Below are 26,342 nucleotides of genomic sequence, written 5' to 3'. Positions count from 1 at the left end.
AGGCAGGCAGGCAGGCAGAGGCAGAGGCATTTAGGGGCGATCAGGCAGGAAGGCATTTGAGTGGTTAGGACCCAGTGGTTCCAGATTACGAGAGAGTTCCGGATTGGAGAGGGTGCAGGCCGGGCTGGGGAACCCCCCCCCCCCCCCCATGCACAAATTTCGTGCACTGGGCCTCTAGTCTATATACATAAAAGGCTAATATGTAAAGTGCCCCCTCGGGAGATCAAGACCCCGGCCGGCAGTCGGAAGTAAGGCCCCAACCGGCAGCTGGAAGGTCCAATCAGCCTTGATCGCAGGCCAGGCCTAGGGACCCTACCCATGCATGAATTTCGTGCACTGGGCCTCTAGTAATAAGAGAATATTACAAACAACTTCATGCCACTACATTTGAAAGTTAGAGGAAATGGACAAACTCCTAGGAAAAACTACAATTTACACAAAATAAAAAAAAATCCGTATAGTTTAATAATAGAAAAAATGTAATCTATGAATTAAAACTTCCCACATAGAAAACACCAAGCCCAGAAGAGTTCACTGGTAAATTTGATCAAAAACTCACAAAAGAAATAACAATAATCTTCAAAATATTCTCTTAGAGAATAGAAAAAGGAAATACTTCCAAATTAGTATTATGAGTACAGCACAATCTTAACATCAAACCCTGATAAGAACATAAGAAACACAGAAAGTTGCAGACCTATCTTACCCCTGAATGCAGATTTAGAAATCCTAAATATTTGCAAATCAAATCTAGAAATATATAAAAACGATAATGTATTTCAACCAAATTATGTTTACGCAAAAAATAACCACTATGTCATACATAATGATATCACCTCAAAATATATGGAAGGGCCTAAATTTTAAGTTATTTATGATAAAATCTCTTAGCAAACTAGAAATATAAACATCCCTAATTTGATAAAAGGCTTTACAAAAAACATACAGCAATCCCTTTAAATAAATAATTTCAAAATTTTCAAGATCAGACATTGAATTAAGTTTTAATTTTACATTATCATAGTTCATTTAGTTCAATCTCCCCCATCCTATATAACAAAAGCCTAATATGCTAAGTGTCCAGTTGTCTGTTTGTCCATTCAACCAATCAAAGCGTAATATGCTAGTGATATGCTAAGGCCATTCAACCACTTGCTATGACGTGCACTGACCACCAGGTAGCAAACAGTCGACCAGTCACTATGATGTGCACTGACCACCAGGGGGCAGATGCTCTGACTGATAAATTAGCTTGCTGCTGGGGTCCAGCCAATCGGGAATGAGCAAGATGGGCCAGACATGTCCTGGAGCCCTCCCATGGCCCCTCCCCAGCTGGCCAACCTCCCATGTCTCTCCCCAGCCCTGTTCATGCACCGGTGGGGTCTCTCGGCCTGGCCTGTGCCCTCTCACAATTCGAGACCCCTCGCGGGATGTAGCAGAGCCGGTTTCAGCCTGATCCCACAGGGCCAAGGGACCCCACTGGTGCACGAATTCGTGTACCAGGCCTCTAGTTAAATTTATAAGAATCAAAGAATCATTGTGGTTAAATAACTTTTTTGAAGTCAGTATAAATTTTCTTTTGAGTTTAGATCTACAAGCACCCTGGAATTCACTTTTAAAAAATATATATATATATATATTATTGATTTTTTAAAGAGAGGAAGGGAGAGGGATAGAGAGTTAGAAACAACAATGAGAAACATCAATCAGCTGCCTCCTGCAAACCCCCTACTGGGGATGTGCCTGCAACCAAGGTACATGCCCTTGATCAGAATTAAACCTGGGACCCTTGAGTCCCCAGGCTGACGCTCTATCCACTGTGCCAAATCAGTTAGGGCTGGAATTCACTTTTGAATAATTAGTAATATGGGGTCATTTCATTTTTTCCATGTGGATTCTCAACTATCCCTCCTCCACTTGCATTAAGGCTTTCCTCCTGCCTTTCTGTTCCCTAGTGCAGATGATATCATAAGTCTAGCATAACACAGTTGTGTTTTTGGGATCCTTATTGCATTCTGTGGGCCTATATATCTGTCTTGCATCAGGTCACACTCTTGCAATTTTTGTAGCTTTTAAAAAGACATTAGATGAAGCAAATCTTTCCACTTAGTTATTTGTCGTTTCCTGGCCCTCCCTATTTCCATATACATTTTAGAATCTGCTCATCAACTTTCTCATAAAATCTCTCTGGAATTTCTATTATTTAACTACTTTGGCTGTTTAATATACATTTGGAAGCAATTCTAGAAATTATTTTTGGATATATGCAAATAACACGAGAATGGTGAACATCAAATTGAAGTCAGTGGTCATCTCTGGGGAGGAAAACAGGAAGGAGAAATGTCATCAGAGAGGCAGAACTTTGTTTCTAACGCTTTCACTCTTTAAAAGAATCTGTGGTAAAATCTTACCATAGTAAATAGAAGTAGACATTTGGGTAGAGGGCACAGAGTCCTATTTATTAGAAAATCAAGTCAAGGAATATATGCATGTTTAGAATATTTCAGCACTTTAAAAATGAATAAAGTGCTCACTTCAGCAGCACATACACTAAAATTGGAATGATACAGAGAAGATTAGCATGACCTCTGAGCAAGGATGACATGCAAATTCATGAAGCATTCCATATTATTTTTTTTAAAAAAATAAATAAATAATAAAAATAGTCCTGGCCGGTGCTCAGTTGTTTGGAGCATTATCTTGTACACCAGAAGGTTGCAGGTTCAATCTGGGAGGCAATCAATTGATTCTTCTCTCTCACATTGATGTTTCTCTCTCGCCCTTCCTTTCTCTCTAAAAATCAATAAAAATCCTCGGGTGAGGATTAAAAAAATGAATAAATATAAAATAGCTACTTAGTATGCAAATACCAATTAACATGGAGTTCAAATTCTGCCAAATGGACTCTAGGAGGGCCATCCCATATAATAAAAGAGAAACATGTAAATTGATGGTCCCTCTGCTATGCTCAGGAGTATGCAAATTAACCTGACAAAGATGGCGGGTTAATTTGCATATGCAGGTGTTAAGTGCCCCGGGAGGCGATGGCAGCCCCGGGCTCCTGGGACCTTCGCCAGCCCTAGGAGGCAAAGCCGGCCACGCCTAGCCATGCCTATGGGCTCCCGGGACCTTCGCCGGCGGAGAGCGGGAGAGTGGGCGGAGAGTGGGAGGTTTGGGGGACTTGGCAGAGCAGGAGGCCGCTGGACATAGAGAAGAGCGAGAGAGAGGGCGGCTTGGAGGGCATGGCTCCCTCTGTCACCCCAGCTCCATCACAGCTGTGGAAACTGACAGCAGGGAGGAGGAAGTCCCACCCCCACAGAATTAGCCAGAATCAGCCTTTGGTCAGACAGCTCTCAGCGGCCTGACAGCCAGGACTCTCATTTACCTGCATCTCAGACTGTGACAGTAGAGAGGTGGGACTATGTCTAAAGAACAACTGTTGGTACAACGTAGCTCTGCAGCCAAAAGATGCCCACGTTATCGACAGAAAATGTCTGAAGAGCAACATGCGTCTGATCTTGAAAGAAGGCGGTGCCTGCGACAGGATGTATCTGAAGACCAGCTATTGGAAAAATGTCACTCTGATGCCGAAAAACACCGGCGTCATCGACAGAAAATGTCTTAAGACCAACGTGCCTTTGAAGTTGAAAGAAGGCGGTGGTGACGACAGAATATGTCTAGAGAACAGTCATCAACAAGTACTACCAATACTGGTAGGAACTGCCTTCTCAGCAAAAATGGAGTATGTAAGGATGCAATTCTCGAACATAGTTGTGGTGGAATGACTGTTTGATGAAAAACCATCCGATGGGAAATTTACTCGATGTTGTAGCAAAGGGAAAGTCTGTCCAAAGGATATACATTTTCCAAATTACCTGGCATATTTTAAAAGATTAATGAAAAACGAAGATTCTAACAGTAAAAATTTCATGGAAAATATTCATTCCATAAATAGTTCTTTTGCTTTTGCTTCCATGGGTGCAAATATTGCATCGCCATCAGGATATGGACCGTACTGTTTTAGAATACACGGACAAGTTTATCACTGTACTGGAACTTTACATCCTTCGGATGGTGTTTCTCGGAAGTTTGCTCAACTCTAAATTTTGGATACAGCCAAAGCTACAAGTAAAAGATTAGCAATGCCAGAAAAACCAGGGCTGCTCAGAAAGACTCATGATCAACATCAACAATCTCATGCATGAAATAAATGAATTAACAAAATCGTACAAGATGCTACATGAGGTAGAAAAGGAAGCCCAATCTGAACCAGCAGCAAAAGGTATTGCTCCCACAGAAGTAACAATGGCAATTAAATATGATCGTAACAGTGACCCAGGTAGATATAATTCTCCCCATGTAACCGAGGTTGCTGTCATATTCAGAAACGAAGATGGAGAACCTCCTTTTGAAAGGGACTTGCTCATTCATTGTAAACCAGATCCCAATAACCCAAATGCCATTAAAATGAAACAAATCAATATCCTATTTCCTACATTAGATGCAATGACATATCCTATTCTTTTTCCACATGGTGAAAAAGTCTGGGGAACAGATATTGCGTTAAGACTCAGAGACAACAGTGTAATCGACAATAATACTAGAAAAAATGTAAGGACACGAGTCACATAAATGCAGTATTATGGATTTCATCTCTCTGTGTGGGACACGTTCAATCCTATTTTAAATGCAGGAAAATTAACTCAACAGTTTATCATGGATTCATATTAAAAAATGGAGACCAATCAGATAAATTTCATCAAAGCAAACCAATCTAAGTTGAGAGTTGAAAAATATAGTGGTTTGATGGATTATCTCAAATCTAGGTTTGAAAATGACAGTGTGCCAATTGGTAAAATGATAATACTTCCATCATCTTTTGAGGGTAGTCCCAGAAATATGCAACGCGATATCAGGATACTATGGCAATTGTAACGAAGTATGGCAAGGCCGATTTATTCATAACCATGACATGCAACCCCAAATGGGCAGATATTGCAAACAATTTACAACGCTGGCAAAAAGTTGAAAACAGACCTGACTTGGTAGCCAGAGTTTTTAATATTAAGCTGAATGCTTTTTTAATTGAAATCTGTAAATTCCATTTATTTGGCAAAGTAATCATACCGCATAGAAATCTCTAAGACATACGCCAGGGACCTCACGTTTTTGGGCAAACTGCACGTTATTTAAATCATCATAACTACAGATCATAATGCACTTTAGGTGTTGTTTTTCAATAATTATAACATTTTTATTTACAAAAACAGTTAAACAATTAAACAATTAAAGTTCCCAGTACTTTTTGAATGTATGGTACTGCGTAAAACATTTTCCTCTATGAAGAGGGACCAAACAAAATTTACATAAGTATCTAGATTTGCTCCTTTTTCCATGGGCGGCACAAACTTTGCAGGCTCTCGTAGGAAATTTTTTCTTTCCACTCGATGGAATACATGTAGGTTCATGCTGCTTCATATCACCTGACAACCTTTTGGGTGGATCTTTACGAGGTACTCTCCTTGCACCCCCAGGGGAAGGGCTGGACAGATTTGTCTCTGGTTCCGGAGAGCCTTCATTATTGTCATCCGTTATCCAGTCTCTGGCCACCGATAGCAGAAACTGTTTATACTTCATTTTTGCTTGTGGATTGAGGATGTTGTACACTCTAAATGAATTGAAAAGTCCACAGTTTATAAGGTACAGCACTACTTTTTTTGTCCATTTCATCGTTTTCCTTAGAATGGAACAACACGAAAGGAATTGATCCGCACGGTCAACGCCTTTCATGTGGGCATTGTATTCCTTGATGCAGGTAGGTTTTACAATATTCTCTCCCGTTTTTCTATTTTTTTTTTCCTGTTGTCGAGACAGAAGTGTCATGGATCGTTGATATCATTTGGACAACCCGCTTGTCTTTCCATGCTAGGAGAAGAATATCGCCTTTTCTGGAAAATATTATGTCACCTTTCTTCATTCTTGATGTTTTCATTTTCAAATTTGGCGGTAAACCTCTACTCTCCCTAATAGTCCCACAGACTCTAGTTTTGTTCTGTAGTAGCAATTCAGCAGTAGATGTAGCATTGTAATAATTATCCTGGTAAATATGGTGCCATATGCCAAGATAGGGTCCAAGGACTGAAAGAACAGTTTCTTGCAATTTCCTTCCTTCAGCAGTGTATATCTCCATACTGCAGATATAGCCGGTGTCACTCTCGCACACCATCCGAACAAGTAAACCGTATTTTGTTATTTTCGCTGGGTTGTACATGCGAAATTTTAAACATCCTTTCCATGGAATCATTCCCTCGTCCAAAGACAACTGTTGCTTTGGTTTGTATACTGTTCGAAATTTATGCAGGAAATAATCCAGCACAGGTTGGATCTTGAAAAGTCTCCCCGAGCGACTGTCCATTTTGGCGTTATCATTGAAATGCCAGAATGTCCATATTTGCTCAAATCTATGGTGACTCATTGTCTGTGGAAATATAGGGGTACATAGCAAAGGATCTGTTGACCAATAGTCTTTCAAGCTATCTTTTCTTGTTTGACCCATCAGAATAATTAGGCCAAGGAATTTCTTGATGTCCTTCTGTGTAACCGGAGACCACTTTAGTGTTCTAGATGGTGTTTTGCATTTCTTTGTGGTTTGATCGTGATAGTTGGACAGCTCTTTGCACAACATCTCAAACAATTCATCACAAAAAAAGAGATTGGTCACAGAGGGTACAAAGTCACACTGAGACGGAAATGCAGTGACCCCAGCATGACCTTCAAACATTTGTAAGCGTGGTGGTGTGTCAATTTCAGACCAACAATTATCAGTAGCTTCGTCAGTGTCGGAATCACTTGAAAGCACCGCCACCTTGCACTTCCTTACAGGTCTAATAATTTCACTGTCAGTAGAATCAGTAGAATCGTCTCCGGAATCGTCTCCGGAATCGTCAAAACAGTCATCAGCATCTTCGATCTCACTAGGAATATCTGAGAAATTATCGTTAAATACTTCCGGAAGTGTATCAGTTTCGTTGGTTTCCTTCCTTTTTCTGAGATAGGGCATTTCTAAAAGCGCCAGGAACTTGAAGACGAAGACTATTCGAATGACCAAAATACAATGTAACTGCAATGCTTTATGGGTTCGTGCAATTATATAGTTTTTCCGTAGATTGACCTGCACGGTTTCCACCAATGAGATCGCTTTATTCGATGTGGACTGTGCCGCGCCAGCACGGCCAAGGGTGTCTCTGAGTGGGGGGGTGAAAGGATTAAGGAAAGACAGACAAGAGAATAATAGCTGGGTCTCGATGGGACGCTGCTCCCTGAAGAGGAGACAACGCCAGCGCCCACAAGCCTTGTCTTTATTTTATAGCAGATGCCACAAGGCAAAGTAGGGGCGTGATCACGTTGTTTACAGCATTCTCGTGAGTCTCAACCCTACTCAACTACATGCACCTAAACTCTATCACAAGGCACGTGGGGCTACGTGTTCGGACCATAGGTTCAAGCTTACAACCACAGCCGTTGGCTATGATTTTGCTGGGAGGGCCCTGCCCTCCAGCTGGGACTTGCACGTGGCAGTGAGAGGACCCTGTCCTTTCATTAGTCTGAGGCTTGAACCTGGCCAAAACCCTGTAACCGTGCCCCACAGTGGACAAGACAGTGTGTTGACATCGAAGGTCCATAACAGATGGCGTGTGAAAAACGAGAACACTCGTGAGCGGTCCTTAACAGATGGCACACGAAACACGAGAAAACTCGTGAGGGGTACGCAATGTGTTAAGCTGAATGCTCTTTTAAATGATATCTGTAAATTCCATTTATTTAGCAAAGTAATAGCTAAAATTCATGTCACTGAATTTCAGAAATGCGGACTGCCTCACGCTCACATATTATTGATATTAGATAGTGAGTTCAAATTACGTTCCTCTAATTAATTCCCTTTCAATGTGCACGAGTTTCGTGCACCGGGCCACTAGTCTATTTATAATTCACTATCCTTGGTAGTGACTTATAGCCTGTAATTGTAATTTATAAATCTCATAGGGATGCTCTTTGGAAAATAAATTCTTCCCTCTTATTGAAAGAAAATATTTGATTCATTACTTAGCCAAGTGATAGAAAGAATAATTAAGCTATCCACTATATAAATTACTGCTTACTTTAACCATTCTTCATTTTCAAGATCACAAGATTACACAGTAAAAATGCCATTATAAATGTACCATTTGAAAAGCTGTGCAATAGTGTCATTGCAAAGCAATTCTCATTTCTCTATCTAAACACAGGCCGACCTTAAGTCCTAACATTTCAGATGAACCCACATCCTCCTCTTATCCTTAGTGTAAAGGAGCAGTGCACAGTTCTAATTGAAATAGTGAAGAGATTTGTTTCTCCTATAGCACACAATGAGGTTAATTAAAGACACAGAACAACTACCCTTACCTGTGTTGACTAAGAATTTAGTAAGGTAAATTATTTGGTGGCTAGGACATGAATATAAACCTTGAATTTTCCATTTGCGTTGCTCTAATACACTTGTCTTTTCTTTGATAACTTTGAGGATCTCATTCCTAGTGTAACTGACCTTGAATTTAGTATCTAAGCCCTTTTCTCTTTGGCCAATACAGTTAACTCAGTTGGAGGTGCCATGATGGCCCTGATTTCTATACTTAATCTCTAACAGAGAAAAAATGTCCAATAGCCACATACTTATCTACTAATCCCATCCAGTTGTCCTATGAATATAGGCACAGTCAGTTCTAGGCAAAATAAGTATTTTACATTTGACTAGGGATCAAAGCATTAAACTAAAAGAAGCAAACTCTAAGGCAGCGGTTCTCAACCTGTGGGTCGCGACCCCTTTGGCGGTCGAACTACCCTTTCACGGGGTTCACTTGAGACCATCCTGCATATCAGATATTTACATTACGATTCATAACAGTAGTAACATTACAGTTATGAAGTAGCAACAAAAATAATTTTATGTTTGGGTCACAACATGAGGAACTGTATTTAAAGGGCCAGAAGGTTGAGAACCACTCTAAGGGATGATTTGAAGCACTAGCCAGCAGAAGGTAAAAGATTTTAGGATAGAATACCTTTTCTAGTAGCCCCATCATCCCATTTCATAATTGACTGTCTATTCATAAAAACAGTGCAGAATTAAGAGATAGCATTGCCTAAAGGGCCTAATTCAGTGATGGCGAATCTTTTGAGCTCAGCATGTCAGCATTTTGAAAAACCCTAACTTAACTCTGGTGCCGTGTCACATATAGAAATTTTTTGATATCTGCAACCATAGTAATACAAAGATGTATATTTTTGATATTTATTTTATATATTTAAATGCCATTTAACAAAGAAAAATCAACCAAAAAAATGAGTTCCTGTGTCACCTGACACGCGTGTCATAGGTTCGCCATCACTGGCCTAATTGAACACATCTGGCATTGTTGGTGGTAAAATTATACAAAAACATGTCATACTTATGATAAGAGCTCAGTATAAGTACCAGAAGACAGCAGGTTAACTTCAACTACCTTGCAAATGAGATGTGAGGAAAGTGTGAGGACTTCCGGAAAACTTCCCCCACACTGAAAAAGGGAAACAGGGGCACTTTTCTGCTTTAGACCTTATTGTATGGTCTAGCTTGCTGCTCCTGCTGCCACCTTTCAAGCCTGAGGGGAAAATGCTCAGGATTTTAGAGCCCTGGCATTACTGAGGGCTTCCTGACATTTTGTTCTTATTTAAGCCATTCTGAGTTTGGTCTTTCTTGGTTGAAGCAAAAAAGCACCTCTCTTGAATTTTGTAAGAATTACTTTCCATAGTCACACCTGGAAAAAACCCGTTTCCTATTCACTGTTGCTTAATCAACATGTTCTTTCTTCCTATGGCAAGTCCTTCAGAGCTCGGTTTGTTTCTGATCTTTATTCTGGTGATTTCCTTTTAAATGTTTTTTTATTGATTTAAGAAAGGAAGGGAGCGATAGAGATCAATGATGAGAGAGAATCATTGATCGGCTGCCTCCTGCACACCCCACACTGGGAATTGAGCCCGCAACCTGGGCATGTGCCCTGACCAGGAATGGAACTGAAACCTCCTGGTTCATAGGTCGACCCTCAACCATTGAGCCACACTGGCCGGTCTGATGATTTCCTTTTAAAACTATAACTTCTTCTCCTCAGTTTTATGAAGGTATAATTGAAAAATCAAAACCGTATCTATTTATGGTGTACAACATAATGGTTTGATATACATATACATTATGAAATGATTACTAAAACTGTAACTTTTAACTTTATGATCCATCAACTATCAGTATCTGGTTTAGATGATTCTGCAGTATTAATGTATCTCTCTGATTCCAGAGATAAAAATACCAAAACCTTTTCTACTCAGATGATTTCTAAGAAATATTACACATAATTTGTCAAATTTTATAGATGTTGGCAAGATTGAAGGTTTAATGTGCTGTCTATAAATAGAAAATTCTTGTGCATTTCCATAAGGTTAACACCCAAGACAATATATTATGGGTACTGAATGTGTGTACATATAAAGGTTACATCACACATATCCTTCTGTCTACACTACAAGAAAGCTATGGAAGTAGATGCTGAGGAACTCCTTATTTATTTTTTTTTAAAGTGCTTTAAATAAGGAAGAAATGTGTGGTAGCACTTCTCTAAAAATGTAAATGTATCACAGAACTCCTGCTTTCACAAAAATACAAGGCAGTCATAAATGCAGGCCTCCAATGAGAGGCTCCAATACACACATGGGGCCACAATCCATAGGAGTCTAAACAGGCTATGGGTCAATGAAATGACCTAGCATCGTAAGGCCGGGGTTATATAACACCAATGTTAGCAAAGCAAGCTGAAGAAGGAAACTGCGAGCACGAAGGACCAGGGAACACAAAGACTGTGTCTCCTGTGCTTGGAACAGTGTCTGCTTTGTAGTAGTTATGGTGATAGTGGTGATAGTTACAGCAGTGGTGGTGGTGAAAAATAGTTAACATGGATGAAATGTTTACTGTGCAATAGGCTCTGTTATGAATGCTTTACATATAAGCACTATAATGATTCCCAATACAAATTTGCCCATTATCTTGCTCATTGCATCCCTCCTCATTTGGCAGTCAACAAAGATTACAGAGCACATATAAAAGGTTTTATGATTGTCATCTTCCACACTTCTTCCTCTACCTCTTTCTATTAGTTTTTTTCTGAGATGAACCCTTTCCAATAAAAGAAAAATACTTATGTGCTTTGTTGTGTGAGATGGGAAAAATGCACATGGAAATAGTGCAAAAAATGTGAGATCCATTAATTTTACTGCAACACAATGAAGCTGATGAGATTCTCACAGCTGGGTTTATTTGGGAATAGAATGAGGAAACACTGCATAATCCTGCATTAAGTCTCTATCAGACAACGTTTATGATCAAAACTGGATCTAGGAGCTATTCCAAGCCATGGAGATTAGCAAGTAATCACAGGCACAAGTCCTAATTCAATTCTGGAGAAACAGGGAAAGGCTTAAAGAATTAAAAAGTAAAAAAGATTTTTAAAAAAGAGAAAATGTTGACCTCCACATGCGTTGGTCAGTATCAGCAAAATTCTACATTCACCTATGTATAGCTCCATCAGTGTACTTCATATCTATAATAATAAAAGCATAATATGCTAATTAGACCAGACGACCTTCTGGATGACCTTCCGGACGAAGCTGTGGTGGCAGGGGCCAAGGCAGAGAAGGCAGAGGAGCAGAAGGGGCAGAATTTCTGCATCGGGCCTCTAGTTATTTTTTAATTATCTCCTGATAAATCTACATTGGAAGGAAACAACTTGAAGTCAGGATCTGTCAATTTCATGTTACTGACTCCAGAGCAGTGCATCTGTCTAGGCAACAACAGAATTTACTAGTTCAATATTAGGAGCTCTCTGGAGTGGTTCCAGGTGTCAATTTCATCATCTATAAAATGGGTTTATAGTACCTACCCCATTGGGTTGTGATGAATGGAAGCTATAATCTAGGCAACACATTTAGTTCAGTGACTTGGACATAGCACTCAACAAATGTCAATTATTATAAACAAATTAATGCACAGATGTATGGTGCACTGAACTCCGATTGCCAGAAGACATAAATAAAGAAAATGGACAACCTTGGTCTTCAAAACTCTCAGTCCTCATATAACACAGCACACCCTGCTGCTGCGGGGTGCTACAGGAAGAGCAAGGATGAACTCTGACACAGTTTCCACAGGGGAATCTGTCCATGATTGACCTCAGAGATGACTGGGTTCATATAAGACCTTTTCATAGTTACTGCCCTGCTGATGCCTACCAAATTCTTTGTGCTTTCTGTCTCATCTTTCACCATTTCTAGTTCTATTTAGTTACAATTTAAATATTAACACTTCCTCTTCGCAAATTACTTAAAGTATATAAACACACCTGTGACTTAGCATAACTTTTAAATTTGCATTTGAACTGTACGACTTTCTTTCAACAGTTCCCTCACATTGATAAGCAGCAAAGAATGAATGAATGAGTGAACAAAAAACAAAGAAATTATGAAAGAAAGGAAGAAGGAAGGAAGAGATTAGGCAGTTCATAAAACCAAAAGGATAACAGTACTGCAACTCTGAAATTCATAGTAATTAAATCTAGGACAAGAAGAAAGAAAGGACTTTTGAGATTAGTATCAGAAAGTAGAGATCAGATTATAGTGATATTTATGATAAGCTGAAATTTATTGTGCAAAAGACAAAGTGTACTTAATCACCTGATCAGACTATGTCACCTTATCATCTAATTTTACAGATGAGGTAGCTGAGCTTTGACACATAAGATGATTCTGTCTGTCATTATGTAGATTTGCACTGTGGACCATGGACCGACATCAGGATCACCTTGGAGTTTGCTAGAAACACAAAATCTCAGGCCCCTATTGAGCATACTGAGTCAGAATCTGAATTGTAACAAGATCTTCCTGTGATTCATGGGTACATTAAAGTTTGACAAGCATTAATATAGGTAGCTTGTTGCCAGAAAGTTCATAAATTAGATAATTTAAACTGAATGACATATTTTCAACAAATTATATGCTGATCTTTGAATTTGTTAGAAAAATGTAAATCATTTGGCTCTGAATAACTGACCTATAAATTTTATACTCAGGATAAAACTTGAGGCAATGGCTCTTTGAAGCCCTGAATGAACAATACATTGTGCTAATACACAGTGACCACTCAGCTACCGTTTCCTCATCTGTGAAATGGACAGAATAACAGAACCTAAACTCAGAGGGTTATTAAGAAGACTAAGTTAAGACATATAAAGCCTTTAGAATAATGCCGAACAAAGAGCAAGGTTTAACTGAGTGTTAATCACTAACTATGATTATTATGATCTTGAATAAGGTTTGATATGATAGGTGTGCATGTCACTGCCCACCTATTCTTACCTACTTCTGTTGCAGTGAAAAGCATTTAAGATATTATCCAGGATTAGGAATAAATATAGTCTCCGCCCACAAAAGAGAGCCAATAAAAGTCCTTCACTTGAAAGAAAGATAACAACCAACATTGTTGAATTACTTCATCAAATGGGGACTGACTTTTTGAACAACTATGGACACACATGGAATAAGATTTAAGCAAAATATGTGAATAAAATTTACAATGTTGATTAATAAATAATTTTCAATAATAAGTATTACTCTGTATAGCACTAAATATTGAATCCATAATTCAGTATTGTTTAAAGAACATTTAAAGAATGAACAAAAGTTAGAGTACTGAATATTCATTCAATGCACTGCAACAGTGAGTTTTACATTAGGGAAGTGGCAGACATACACACAAGGGCCCAGAATGAACCCAGAAGGGGGACGTGCAAGGGGGATAGAGATCTCTTGCCCAAAACAAGACAACACTAGCATGATAAAGCACCAGCTTGCTCATCTACTTATTTCAAGCCTTGATCCAGGTTGGGTAGAGAGAGCCACAAAAAGCAAGCATTTAAACTCAAAACATGTGAAATAAAAAACCAAGAGTTAAAACCACACTATAACTTGAGTTTCCTACTTATTAGACTTCAACAATAGTTTTCAAGTACTCGGGAAAGAACAGCAGAGATGAGGCCTCGGGTAATGAATCAGACTATTGCCAGCACCTAGAGAGCGCCACCACAGCTGGCTGGCTGGGTTTACAGGACAGTGGATATTATGCAGAGGAAGGTACCACAGAAGCCAAGAGAGCCTAAAGCATAAGCTAAGAGGGACTGGGGGAGATGAGAGAAGAGACATTTCTGCCTCCTGCCAGCCCTGCACAATATGGTTCCCAAATGGCTCCCGAGTTTTCTGGGCAAAGAAGGCATGGCTGCCGTAGACCTTTCCTCCGCGTTTCCTCTCCTCCCCTCTGGGGAAGTCTTGTATTATAATCATGTTAAGTACTTTTCTTAAGACAAGCCAACAGTGACAAAATGAGTCTCCTATTCTCCTCATATATATAAGCATGACCACTCTACACTAATAGTTACAAACTGCCAACACTTTAACACCATGTGTATCACTTATACCTAACACCAAATCTGCTCTATGATACCTGAAGGCAAGCAAGTTGCCATGATGAAAATGAAATATACAAAAGGATATGTGATAGGCTAAATAAAGGCCTCCAAAAGGCATCCATGTCCTAATCCCTGGAACCTATGAATATGTAACCTTACATTCAAAAAGAAGTTCACAAATGTAAATAAGAAAGGATCTTGAAATGTGGAGATTATCTTGAATAATCTTGGTGGGCTCCATCCAAGGGTCCTTGTAAGAGGGAGATAAAAGTTCAGAGAGAAGGAGACGTGACACAGAGGGAAAGAGAAGAGAACAGGCAATATAGAGCCATGAGTGAGAAACAAGGACAGCCCTAGAAGCTGGCAAAGGCAAGGGGTGGATTCTCCCCAAGCGCCTCCCAAAGGACCCAGTCCGGCTGACACCTTAATTTTAGCCACTCAGATAGATTTTGAATTTCTGAACTCCACAACGGTAAAATAATAGAAATGTTGTTCTAATCTGATAGGTTTGTGGTAATTTGTTACATTAGTAATAGGAAACTAACCAAGAATATAATTAATAGATACCAATTATAAGTGAATAATTAGGAGCTAGTTCTCTGTGATCTACAAATTAAAAAATATTTTACAGACATATACAATTTCAGCAATCAAATCCTAACTGCCCCATCTAAAGTTCTTAAGTTTATTATACAAAGGCAACAATGTAAATTACATAATAGTACAGTTATGCATACACTGATTTCAACTCTGAAGGCAGAAAAGATTTTTTTAAATGACACTTAATGTAAGAGACCCATATCTATTCCTGGATATCTCTGTGTCTCCTAAGGGAAGACAGTTGTGAACACAATAAAAACTGGACTTAAGCCACTAACTTGTGGTAGCAACTGTTACTCATCTGTGCTTGCCCACCACACTACAGAGCACACTGCTCTGTACAATGTTGGTTGGTGTCCCATCAATGTTTGGCGATTAAATAAATGACTTAATAAATGAAAAATTAAATGAGAGAAACTTAGCTCTTTAGCCAGATTTTATTTTTAATGATTTAGATGGGTCTTTATTCCAAATTTACGTAGAAGGTCCTGTGTCTAGATTATAAATAGATTACTTAAAAAAATAGAATTTTTTAAAGGCCAAGCGAATAAACAAAAGAAAATAGAAATAGACACATAGATATGGAGAAGAATCTGATGGTTGCTAAAGAAGAGGGTGTGGGAGGAATCAGAATTTGTAAACGGCCATTAAAAATAAAACCAAAGAATCAAATCAATGATTAACTTTTGGTTAGGATGCAAAAGTTTGCAAAAAAAATTCAGTCCCACTGTAACAAGGAAAAAGCAATAACTTTAAAAATATTATCTGCCATAAAAGATATTGAAGAGATCTGGCTACAAGCCTAAATGAATGAAATACCAGAGATGAGCCCTCCAAGGGTGAAGAGACATTGGTGGCTGCTGTCACCATGTGGGCCTGAGTAGTCAGAAGAGCTAGCCTGCTCTTGGTAAAGAAACTTCACTGGAGAGGAGAAATTAGCCAAACTTTTATCAGCCAGTCCTTGGCTGGTGTGGCAGATTGGAAAATGGGAAGACAGTTAGTCCTCACTGCCAGCCAATTCACCTTCATAATATTTTTTGCTCAGCAAGCACTGACTGGTGTGGAAGAAGTTAGCAACTGGGTGGAAAGCAGAGAGAGATCTTATCATTTCACATGCAGAGACCACAAGCTTCTGCAGGGCCAGATCTCACCATCCAGAGCAAGTCAGATGGGAAATCTAGTTCCTGATTAGAAATAAGAAATCTGGCCTAATCCCTTTAGTCGCCTCCTAGGAGAAAGTGTAAGGCTTATGTATTCTTTTAAACACAATTTCAAAAGTAAAACCAGTGAAAAAGCAGAAAAAATGTGACGCGTAAGAAGAAAAAATAAAAGAATACAAGGAGAATAATAGATAACTAAATGGTTGGAATTAACAGACAAGGACTTCAATATAAGTATTATGAAAATGCTAAAGAATTTAAGGAAAAATGTACAAAAGGGGTGAGAAGATGGAGAATTTCATCAGAGTAATCAAAATTCTTAAAGGAAAGCAAGTAGAAATTGTAGACGAATAAGTAAAATATCTGAAATTATTAATTACTTGGTGGAACCTAATGGTTAACTGGACACAATAGAAAAAAATTAGTAAACACAGAGAGAAGACTTACAACTATCCAAAATAAAGCACAGAGTGAAAAAAAAATCAATAAAAACAAACCCCGAGCATGAGTTCTATGGCATAATTCCAAATGGTCTGACACACATGAAGTTACAGTCTGAAAAGGAAAAGAAAGAAGGAGTATAATTGTTAGAAGAGAGAGTAGAGGAGAATTTTCAAGGAGGTTGAAAGACAATCCAACACAGTGAAACCTCAGGAGGATAACAGATAGAAAATCACACATAAGTCAAACTGCTGAAAACCAAACTAAAAGGATACGGGCAGTGAAATGACATCTCTAAAGAGCTGAAAGGAAAAAAAAATAACATAAAAAGTGACAACCTATATCCAAGGAAAATATTCCTAAAAAATAGAGGTGAGCCCAGCGCGTGTGGCTCAGTGGTTGAGCATCAACCCAGGCACAAAATCTTGGTCACTGGTTTAATTCCTGGTCAGGGCACATGGCCAGGTTGCGGGCTCTATCCCCAGCATGCGGTGTACAGGAGGCAGCCGGTCGATGATTATCTCTCATCATTGATGTTTCTATCTCCCTCTCCATCTCCCTCTCCCTTCCTCTCTGAAATAAATAAAAATAGAAAATAATAATAAATAGAATAAAATAAATAAACGTTAAACAAAGGTGTTTCCAGACAAACTAAAGCTGAAAAAATTCATGTTGCACTGCAAGAAATATTAAAAGAAGTTCTTCAGACTTAAGGGAAATAATCACAAAGAAAAATCAAGATCAGCAGAAGGAAAAATCAGTGTGGGGTAAATATCAAGGGAAATATAAACAATATAGTTTTAAACTTCTTTAAAAGATAACTGACTATATGAAGAAAATAGAGCAATATATTGTGAGTTATAATATATGGAGAAATAAAATATGACAATAATACAAAAAAACAGGAGGTATAAAAGGAATTACACTATTGTAAAGTTGTTAACTGTTTCATGATGTTGTATAATAGTTACTCATGGTAAAGTGAGATGAATTAATTATGCATATTGTAATCTAGAATAACCGCTTAAAATAATACAAAATGGTGAAACTAAATAGCAATAAGGGTACTAAAATGAGATATAAAAATAAACAAAAATCCCCCACAAAAACCATAATTTCCAAATAAAGAATACAAGAGGGAAATGGGGGGGGGGAAATAAAAGGTTAACAGAATTAAGTCCAAGAATATCCCATGTAATTATATTAAATGTAAGATGTATTCAACACTCAAATTAAATCTGAATTTTAAAAAAGACCCAACTCTATGGTGCTTACAAAAGAAACTCTTTTAATATAAAGACACAGAGTGACAGTAAAATGATGAAGAAGGTGTGCATTACAAACTAATCATAAGAAACTAATGTGTCTATATAGGATCAGAAAAACTAAACTTTAAAGTATCATCAGATATAAAGATCGATAATAAAATGATCAAGAAAGCCCAAAACTGGTTCTCTGCTTAGACTAAAAAGCTTGATAAGTGTTTTTCCACATACAGTTTCTGAAGGTTTATGAACTCCTGTGGGGTGTTTATGGACTTCTATAAAAAACCTATTTTCAAATTCACATTATTTTTAAATTCAATAATTCAATTTTCAAATGCATGACCCCCACCATTCTTTCAAACATTTTTTTTAAATTTAGTTGATTCTTGCAAGTTATTTTACCTGAAATTTCACCTTCTGGTTGATATCAGACACACGGAACTGCTTCAGGAAGCGCTCATCCTCACTCCAGAAGAGGCGGATGTCAGGGATGTCATAGAGGATCATGGCCAGTCTTTCTAATCCTAGGCCAAAGGCCCAGCCAATTTTATCTTGAGCACCAGCTATGATTAGGAAACAAAATAAAACAATTGACTTAAAAATCATAAAGCCTTCACAGGCACATACTACTTCCTGGTAACTAACCAGTAACACTGTTGAGTGCCTACTAGTGGCAAGGCACTGGGGAGGAACTGTGGGGACATCCAAGGCAATGCCCAACCTTAGATTGCTCCTGCTCCCCACATTCCTTACTGCTCTCATTGAGGCATTTTGGACTCATACTGTCTCTAATATTGACTCATTTCTGACTAGATTCTAGGCTCTTTTAAGCCCTGGTTCCTGTCTCTGACACATGACTTTTCTGTAATTCTTGTTTGCCCTGATTCAAACATAACTATGCTCAGGTTACAAAGTCCCTAAATGGCTTACTAGACAGGCAAATGTGTTCAAAACATGCCACAGTGGACCGTTAACATTCAGAAAATGTGTGCCAGACCTTCAAGAACTGTCAATAACAGTAAAATACAACTCTTACTCAGAGGAGCCACCTCAACAATACTCTGAGAGCGAGCAAGCCAAGGTGAAATACACATCTAGTACTACTCACTCCAAAGGTGAAGTGTGCTGTTCAGATACGGCAAGGCCATGAACACTAAGGCAGAGTAAGACAGGAGACTTGAGACAGGCACTGCTGTAGGAAGAAGGTGAGAGAGCAATTTGACTGCTGGAGAGGCTATGACAGGGTCCACGAAAGGAACATAATTTCAACTGCACAATAAAGGATGAGCAGGATCCTAGGTAGGTGGAGGTGGCCTCAAGATCCCTGCCCTGTGTAAACCTCTCCCTTGGAGTGTGGGTGAGACCCGTGAATGGAATGGGATTTCACTCCTATGTTGAGGTTACTTTCTATGAGAGTCCGCCTTAGCAAACTAGAGAGATCCTCCTGCTGACTAGGAGCTGCCATGAAGTGAGAGGGCCATGTGGCAGGACCTGAGGGAGGCCCCAAGGAACTGAGCAAGGAAATGGGAACCTCACTCCCATTGTCACAGGAAATTAATTCTCCCAACAGCCTGAATGAGCTCAGAAGAGGACCCTGCGCTCCAGACGAGAACACAGCCCTGCTGACACCTTTTTAAAAAAATATATATTTTATTGATTTTTTACAGAGAGGAAGGGAGAGGGATAGAGAGTTAGAAACATTGATGAGAGAGAAACATCGATCAGCTGCCTCCTGCACACTCCCTGCTAGGGATGTGCCCACAACCCAGGTACATGCCCTTGACTGGAATCAAACCTGGGACCCTTCAGTCCACAGGCCGACGCTCTATCCACTGAGCCAAACCGGTTAGGGCCCCTGCTGACACTTTTATTTCAACCTGTTGAGACACTGAGCATGGGACCCAATCGATCTATACCTGGACTCCTGATGCAAGGAAATTGTGGCATAACAAATGTGTGCTGTTTTAAACCACCAAGTATAAGACTGATATATATTTTTTTTTTACCCAGCATAAAAAAAGTAATACAGATCCAAAATGTGGAGAAAGAAAAAAGAAATTCCAGACCGAAGGAACCTCATGGCTAGTGAAGGTGAAGGTGCAGCAGAGGAAGGGTTAGGAATTGACTCTGGAAACACAGAGAGTGCAAGGTTGGGGCAGGTAAAACCCTGTGGAGAGGATCAGCTTCTGGCCAGGTGCCACCACCTTATAAACTAATCATCCTATATAATAAAGAGCTAATATGCTAATTAGACTGAACAGCAGAACGACCATCCAGATGACCTTCCGGATGAAGCTGGGCCTTGCATGAATTTCATGCATTGGGCCCCTAGTTTATAACTAAAACAACAAGGGCAGACGTATGACAACAGAAGTCATAGAGAAGTGTGAGCCTCATTGAATGATCTGTTTAGAAGATAAATGAATAAAAGTATTAAATGAGCTCACAAAAGAAAGATACAGAAAGAGAGACTGGCTCAGTAGTAGGAGGGAAGTTGTGTGAAAGAAGAGCAAGTGGTTGGCTAATTTGCAGAGTGCCCCTGTGTTCCTGAGTAGGAATGAACATAGAAATGAGGAGGAGGGGAAGGCATTTTTTAAATATTTTTTTTATTGTTTAAAGTATTACAAATAGTAGTACAGATGTCTCCTTTTTTTCCCCCCATTGACTTTCCCCCCGCCCCCCAGCTTCCGGCATCCTTTATTCCCTTCCCACCCCCGCATTTAACCACAGGAACAATGGGGTCACAGGAATGTGTGCACAACTCCTGGCCAACTTCAGCTGCCTAGGAGAGCAGTTGAAGAGTGAGGCAAAACACATCAGAGTAATTTATATTGATGCATGAAAACCTTAAAAAAAGAAAGCTGTTGACTAAATAAAGACATGAAAATGAACATAATCTGATATACTGTTTTTTATCTACTAAAAGAATATTTTCTTTAAATGACATTGGCCAGTCCTGTATCCCTCACATCATTCATTGTGCAGTTCTAATACCCTTGACATTTGGAAAATAACATGGTAATACATACAAAGATCTATGAAAATGCTCATACTCTTTATTCTTACGATTTTACTCAGGAATTTATCCTAAGGAAATAATTCAACAAAGGAAAAAGACAAATGAAGAAAGATTCTCAGAGCAGTGTTATTTGTAAGGGCAAATATATAAAAACAACCTAGGTGCCCCAAATTAGGGAATGCCTTAAAAATCATAGTACATTTAAAGTAGTCATTTTAAAAATCAGTTCTATGAATAAATGTTTATTAAATTTATTAAATAAGAAATTAGTCAAAATTATGAGAAAATTCATATGTACTTTGATACTAATATTTAATATAGGTACAAATGAGAATTGCAATGTAAAAAAATAAAAACAAAATGTGATGTTCAAGGGTTATAATAATTCTAAAACAACTTTAAAGCATTTCTTATTATAATTGTTAAGTCTTTTCAAATAAAAAGAATAATAAAGATAGGTGGCAATGTTAACATTGCTTTGTGCGAGGCTTTTTCCTCAATTATAAAATTTTTTAGGTCTTACACAATTTTTAGGTAAAACTAATCATTTAGAGCCCAATATCTATAACTTAACAAGTAGTAGATTAAGGATATTTGATTTTATTTAATATTTAGCCATTTTTTAGTATCTTAGCTTTTTGCTCCTTCCATCAATTACTCTAACTTGCTTCTCCATCCCTGAAAGTTTTCCTAAAACAAGAACAAGAATAACAAAGAGCCTTTGCTATTCTTTTAGGAAGTAGGTAAGAAAAAGAGCAACAATCGTATTTTCAAAATGGGCAAAGAGGGGAAGGTGGGAGGTAGAAGAGGGTATAGTGGGGACAAACGGTGATGGAAGGAGACTTGACTTTGGGCAGTGAACACATAATACAATATGCAGATGATATATTATAGAATTGTACACCTGAAACCTATATAATTTTATTAACCAATGTCACCCCAATAAATTCAATAAAAAATAAATAAAATGTGCAAATATTAAGACAGTCACAGAAAATGAAAGAAAAATGATCCTTAAGCAAATGAAAAGTTTACTTAAAAAATTGCAAGATAAAAATGCACCCAGTTATCATACTTTACTCCACAGACTGGCAAAAACAAAAACATCTGAGAGCAAAGCCCAGGGAAAACAAGAACTCTCATACACTGTGGGCGGGTTCATTTGTGGTTTCTAACCCATTTACCTCAGGAGTATAACATATCAGCAGCTACCAAAATTAAAGGTGCATGTACCAGCTTGTTACTTTAACTATGAATGTACCCTACTTATGAGAAAATATGAATGCATAAGGCTATTTATTGGATTATTGTTTATAATAGCAAAAGACTTATAAGCAACCCAAATGTCCACCAACAGGAAATAAAATAAACTATGCTATATCTATTCAGTGGAATATTATTATTATAACTAGAGGCCTGGTGCACAAAAATTTGTGAACTCGGGGGGGTCCCTCAGCCTGGCCTATGCCCTCTTGCAGTCTGGGACCCTCGGAGGATATCCACCTGCTGGCTTAGGCCCGCTCCCTGGGGGATTGGGCCCAAGCTGGCAGTCAGACATCCCTCTGGCAGCCCGGCAGCCCTCGGGGGATGTCCACTGGCCAGCGGGGAGCAGGCCTAAGCTGCAGTCGGACATCCTTAGCGCTGCTGAGGAGGCGGGAGAGGCTCCTACCACCACCGCTGTACTGACAGCCGTCAACCTGGCTTGTGGCTGAGCAGAGCTCCCCCTGTGGAAGTGCACTGACCACAGGGGGCAGCTCCTGCATTGAGCATCTGACCCTGGTGGTCAGTGTGTGTCATAGTGACCAGTCATTCCCAGTGGTTCTGCTGTTAGGGTCGGTTTGCATATTACTCTTTTATTATATAGGATAGAGGCCTGGTGCATGAGTGGGGGCTGGCTAGTTTGTGCTGAAGGGCGTCCTGGATCAGGGTGGGGGTCCGCTGGGGTGCCTGGCCAGCCTGGGTGAGGGGCTGATGGGTGTTTGTAGGCTGGTCACACCCCCTTCAGGGTGGGGGTCCCCCCTGGGGTGCCTGGCCAGCTGGGTGAGGGGTTGATGGCTGTTTGCAGGCTGGTCAAGCTCCCCAGTGGGGACCCTCACCCCATGGAGGTTTGGCCAGCCCCCCCTGGATCAGGGTGGGGGTCCCGCTGGGGTGCCTGGCCAGCCTGGGTGAGGGGCTGATGGGTGTTTGTAGGCTGGTCACACCCCCTTCAGGGTGGGGGTCCCTACTGGGGTGCCTGGCCGGCCTGGGTGAGGGGCTGAGGGCCATTTTCAGGCTGGCCAAGCCCCCTGGCGATGGAAGCTCCCAGCCTCTCCTTTTTTTCTTTTTCGTTTTTTATTCTGGGATTTATTTACCTTCTATAATTGAAACTTTGTTGCTTTGAGTGGAGCTCAGAGCCAACCGCAGCAGGTGGGAGGGAAGCCTCCTGCTCGCTCCAGCTCCGTGGCCACAGCCGGCTGAAAGCAGGTATCTGGGGTTTATTTATCTTCTATAATTGAAACTTTGTTGCTTTGAGTGGAGCTCAGAGCCAGCTGCGGCAGCTGGGAAGCTTGGCTTCCTCCATCATTGGGGCAACCAAGCCTCCTGCTTGCTCCAGCTCCATGGCTGCCGGCTGCCATCTCGGTTGGGTTAATTTGCATATAGTTGCTCTAACTGGCTGGTGGACGTGGCTTAAGGCGTAGCGAAGGTATGGTCAATTTGCATGTTTGTCTTTATTAGTGTAGATAGTCTGTGATAGGTTTCAAAAATTAAAAGCAGCAGCCCTGGCTGGGTGGCTCAGTTGGCTGGAGCGTCCGTCACCCCTACACCAAAAGGTTGTGGGTTCAATCACGGTATGAGAGGCAACTGATCAATGTTTTTCTCTCATGTGGATTTCTCTCTCTCTCTTTCTCTTTCTCTAAAATCAATGGAAACATATCCTCCAATAAGGATTAAGAAACAACACAAAACAAAGAAAAAACTAAAAGCAGCAGCTGTCTGTGTTTTTTGTTGTTTGTTTTAAATTTGGAGTTGGGTGTGAGAGAACTGGGCAATGAAGGATAATAGGGAGACTTTACACTATATGCCTTTTTAAATGAAGAGTGACAAGAAGTACTTCAGATAATAGAAATGTTGATGGCTAGATAAAATACCATATGTTTTTGTTTATTTTTAAGAGGTTATAAGAAGTACAAATTATTTCTCTTTTGTCACACTGGTACCAAACTTTCAGAAAAATCGTATGATTACTAAAAATGGATTTGTCTGTCTTCCTTACAGCCTGATTTAATTTCTTTCTTTCTGTAAGAGCTAATACATTTCTAAGCCTGGAAAATCAGTATCATCATCTGTGGGAATTTAAAAAACACACCTTCAAATTCTTTAATACCCTTCCCCTTGAATCTCAGTGGGGGAAAGTGTGACTTCTGAGATTATGAGAAAAAACCACACAACTAAGATAAATGGAAACAGTATTCAGCTATAAGTTACAGATAGATTGGGAAGCACGGGTCTTTAGTGAATAACTTTAAAAATCCCGACACATCACAGGCTGGTAATTTTGTCACATATAAATATGCACATGGCACTGCTCCACAACAGAATTCTTCTCACATGCAGATGAGCCATTTGCAAACATAGACCATATTCTTGGGACACAAAACAAATCTCAAAATATTTTACAGGATTAAAATTTACAATAACTATCCTATGTCCAAAGTGAAAATAAATCAGAAATCAACAGTATAAAAATATCCGGAAAATCACCTAAATAAAGTGAAATTAAACAACATACTTTTAAAATCAAAGAAGAAATCAAAAGAAAATTATAAAATACATTGAAATGAATAAAAAAAAAACACATACTATGTGTGTAATGTATCTAAAGCTCTGATTCAAAAGAAACCTATAGTATTAGAATCTAGTAATTAGATGCTTATATTTTTTAAAAAAGGTCTCAAAGATACTATCTTACAAAACTAGAAAAATACAAGAAAATTAAGAACTAAGAAAAACAAAGGGGGGAAATAGCATTAAGAAAACAGAAAAATAATAGAGAAAATTGAAAAAAACAAAAACAGGTTTTTTGAACAGATCAATTAAATGGATCAACTTCTAGCCAGACTAATAAGAAAATAAAAAACAACAGACAAAAAAACAGAAAAGACAAATTACCAAAGTCAGGAATAAAGATAGAGATTCTAGAGACATTAGAAGGATAATAAGGGAATATTATGAATAAACCTTATGCCAACTATATCAATAACTATCAATGACCTATATAAAATGGACAAATTTGAAACAAACTATCAAAGCTTATTATAAAGAAATAGATATCCTATACCAATCAAATATATTTAATATGCAGTTAAAAAACCTTCCTACAAAGAAAACTTGAATCCCAGATGGCTTTACTGGTGAATTCTATTACAATGTCAAAAAAGAAATAGTACTAATTCTACAAAACCCTTCCAGAAAAAAAATAAAATTTTATGAGGCTAGCATTACACTTATATCAAAACCAGATAAAGATACTACAAGATAAGAACTCTTCAAACCAATATATGTCATGAACATACAAGCCAAAAACCACCCCCCTCAAACAAATTTTAACAAAATATCAATAAATTGAATCCAGTAATACATGACAGGACACTACATCATAACTGGATTTATCCCAGGAATGCAAGTTTAGGTCCACATATGAAAACCCAACCAATAATTGATTACATAAGCAGGTTAAAAAAGAAAACACATGATCATCTCAATAGATACAGAAAAAGCAAGTGACAAAATTCGACACCCACTCATAATAACAATTCAGCAAATGAGGAACATAGGGAACTTCTCCAATCTAATAAAAGACACAATAAAAAACCAACAGCTAATATTATACTCAATGCTGAAAGACTGTTGCTTTGCCCTCAGAGTCAGGTTGAAGACAAGGATGTCTACTCTCACTATTTATTTATATTCCTATTTCTATTTCTATTAACCTGAATTCCAAGTCTTTGAAATAAAGATAAAGCAAAAACAAAAATAGATTAACAGATTGGAAAGGAAAAGGTAAAACTATATATATAGGTAGTATGGCTGTCTATATAAAAATTCCTAAGGAATATGTTTCAAAGATTACTAATATGTGAGTTTAGGAAAATCACACTATATAAAAATCCACTGTATGCATGGGGGCCTCAGCCCCTCTGGCTGTCAGGAGAGACAGGCCCAGACCTCTTCTGAAGATAGGAAACCCACTCAACCTGAGAGGATCCAATGTTAAGCCAGTGAAGGGGCCATTCCATCA

At 38.9% G+C, this 26,342-nt stretch overlaps 1 protein-coding gene and 1 non-coding gene across 2 annotated transcripts in view; one reads left to right on the top strand and one right to left on the bottom strand.

Moving 5' to 3' along the window:
* The window catches only part of LOC102437008 (phenylalanine--tRNA ligase, mitochondrial), a gene marked incomplete at its 5' end in the record, with an annotated part of 227,986 nt that extends 209,378 nt beyond the window's left edge, over nucleotides 1-18,608 (bottom strand). Inside the window, one exon of the mRNA XM_023762747.1 lies at nucleotides 18,448-18,608. Coding sequence (XP_023618515.1) covers nucleotides 18,448-18,608 — 161 coding nt within the window. The remainder of the gene's footprint in view (nucleotides 1-18,447) is intronic.
* LOC111827983 lies at nucleotides 2,527-2,633 on the top strand. Its single transcript, XR_002831732.1, has one exon. It is a non-coding gene; the product is annotated as a U6 spliceosomal RNA (small nuclear RNA).
* Nucleotides 18,609-26,342: the final 7,734 nt, after the last annotated feature.

The sequence above is a fragment of the Myotis lucifugus genome, unplaced genomic scaffold (genome assembly GCF_000147115.1).
Source record: "Myotis lucifugus unplaced genomic scaffold, Myoluc2.0 scaffold_259, whole genome shotgun sequence".
NCBI lineage: Eukaryota > Metazoa > Chordata > Mammalia > Chiroptera > Vespertilionidae > Myotis > Myotis lucifugus.
The sequence above is the reverse complement of the archived record's forward strand: the minus strand, read 5'-3'. Positions and strand labels throughout refer to the sequence as shown.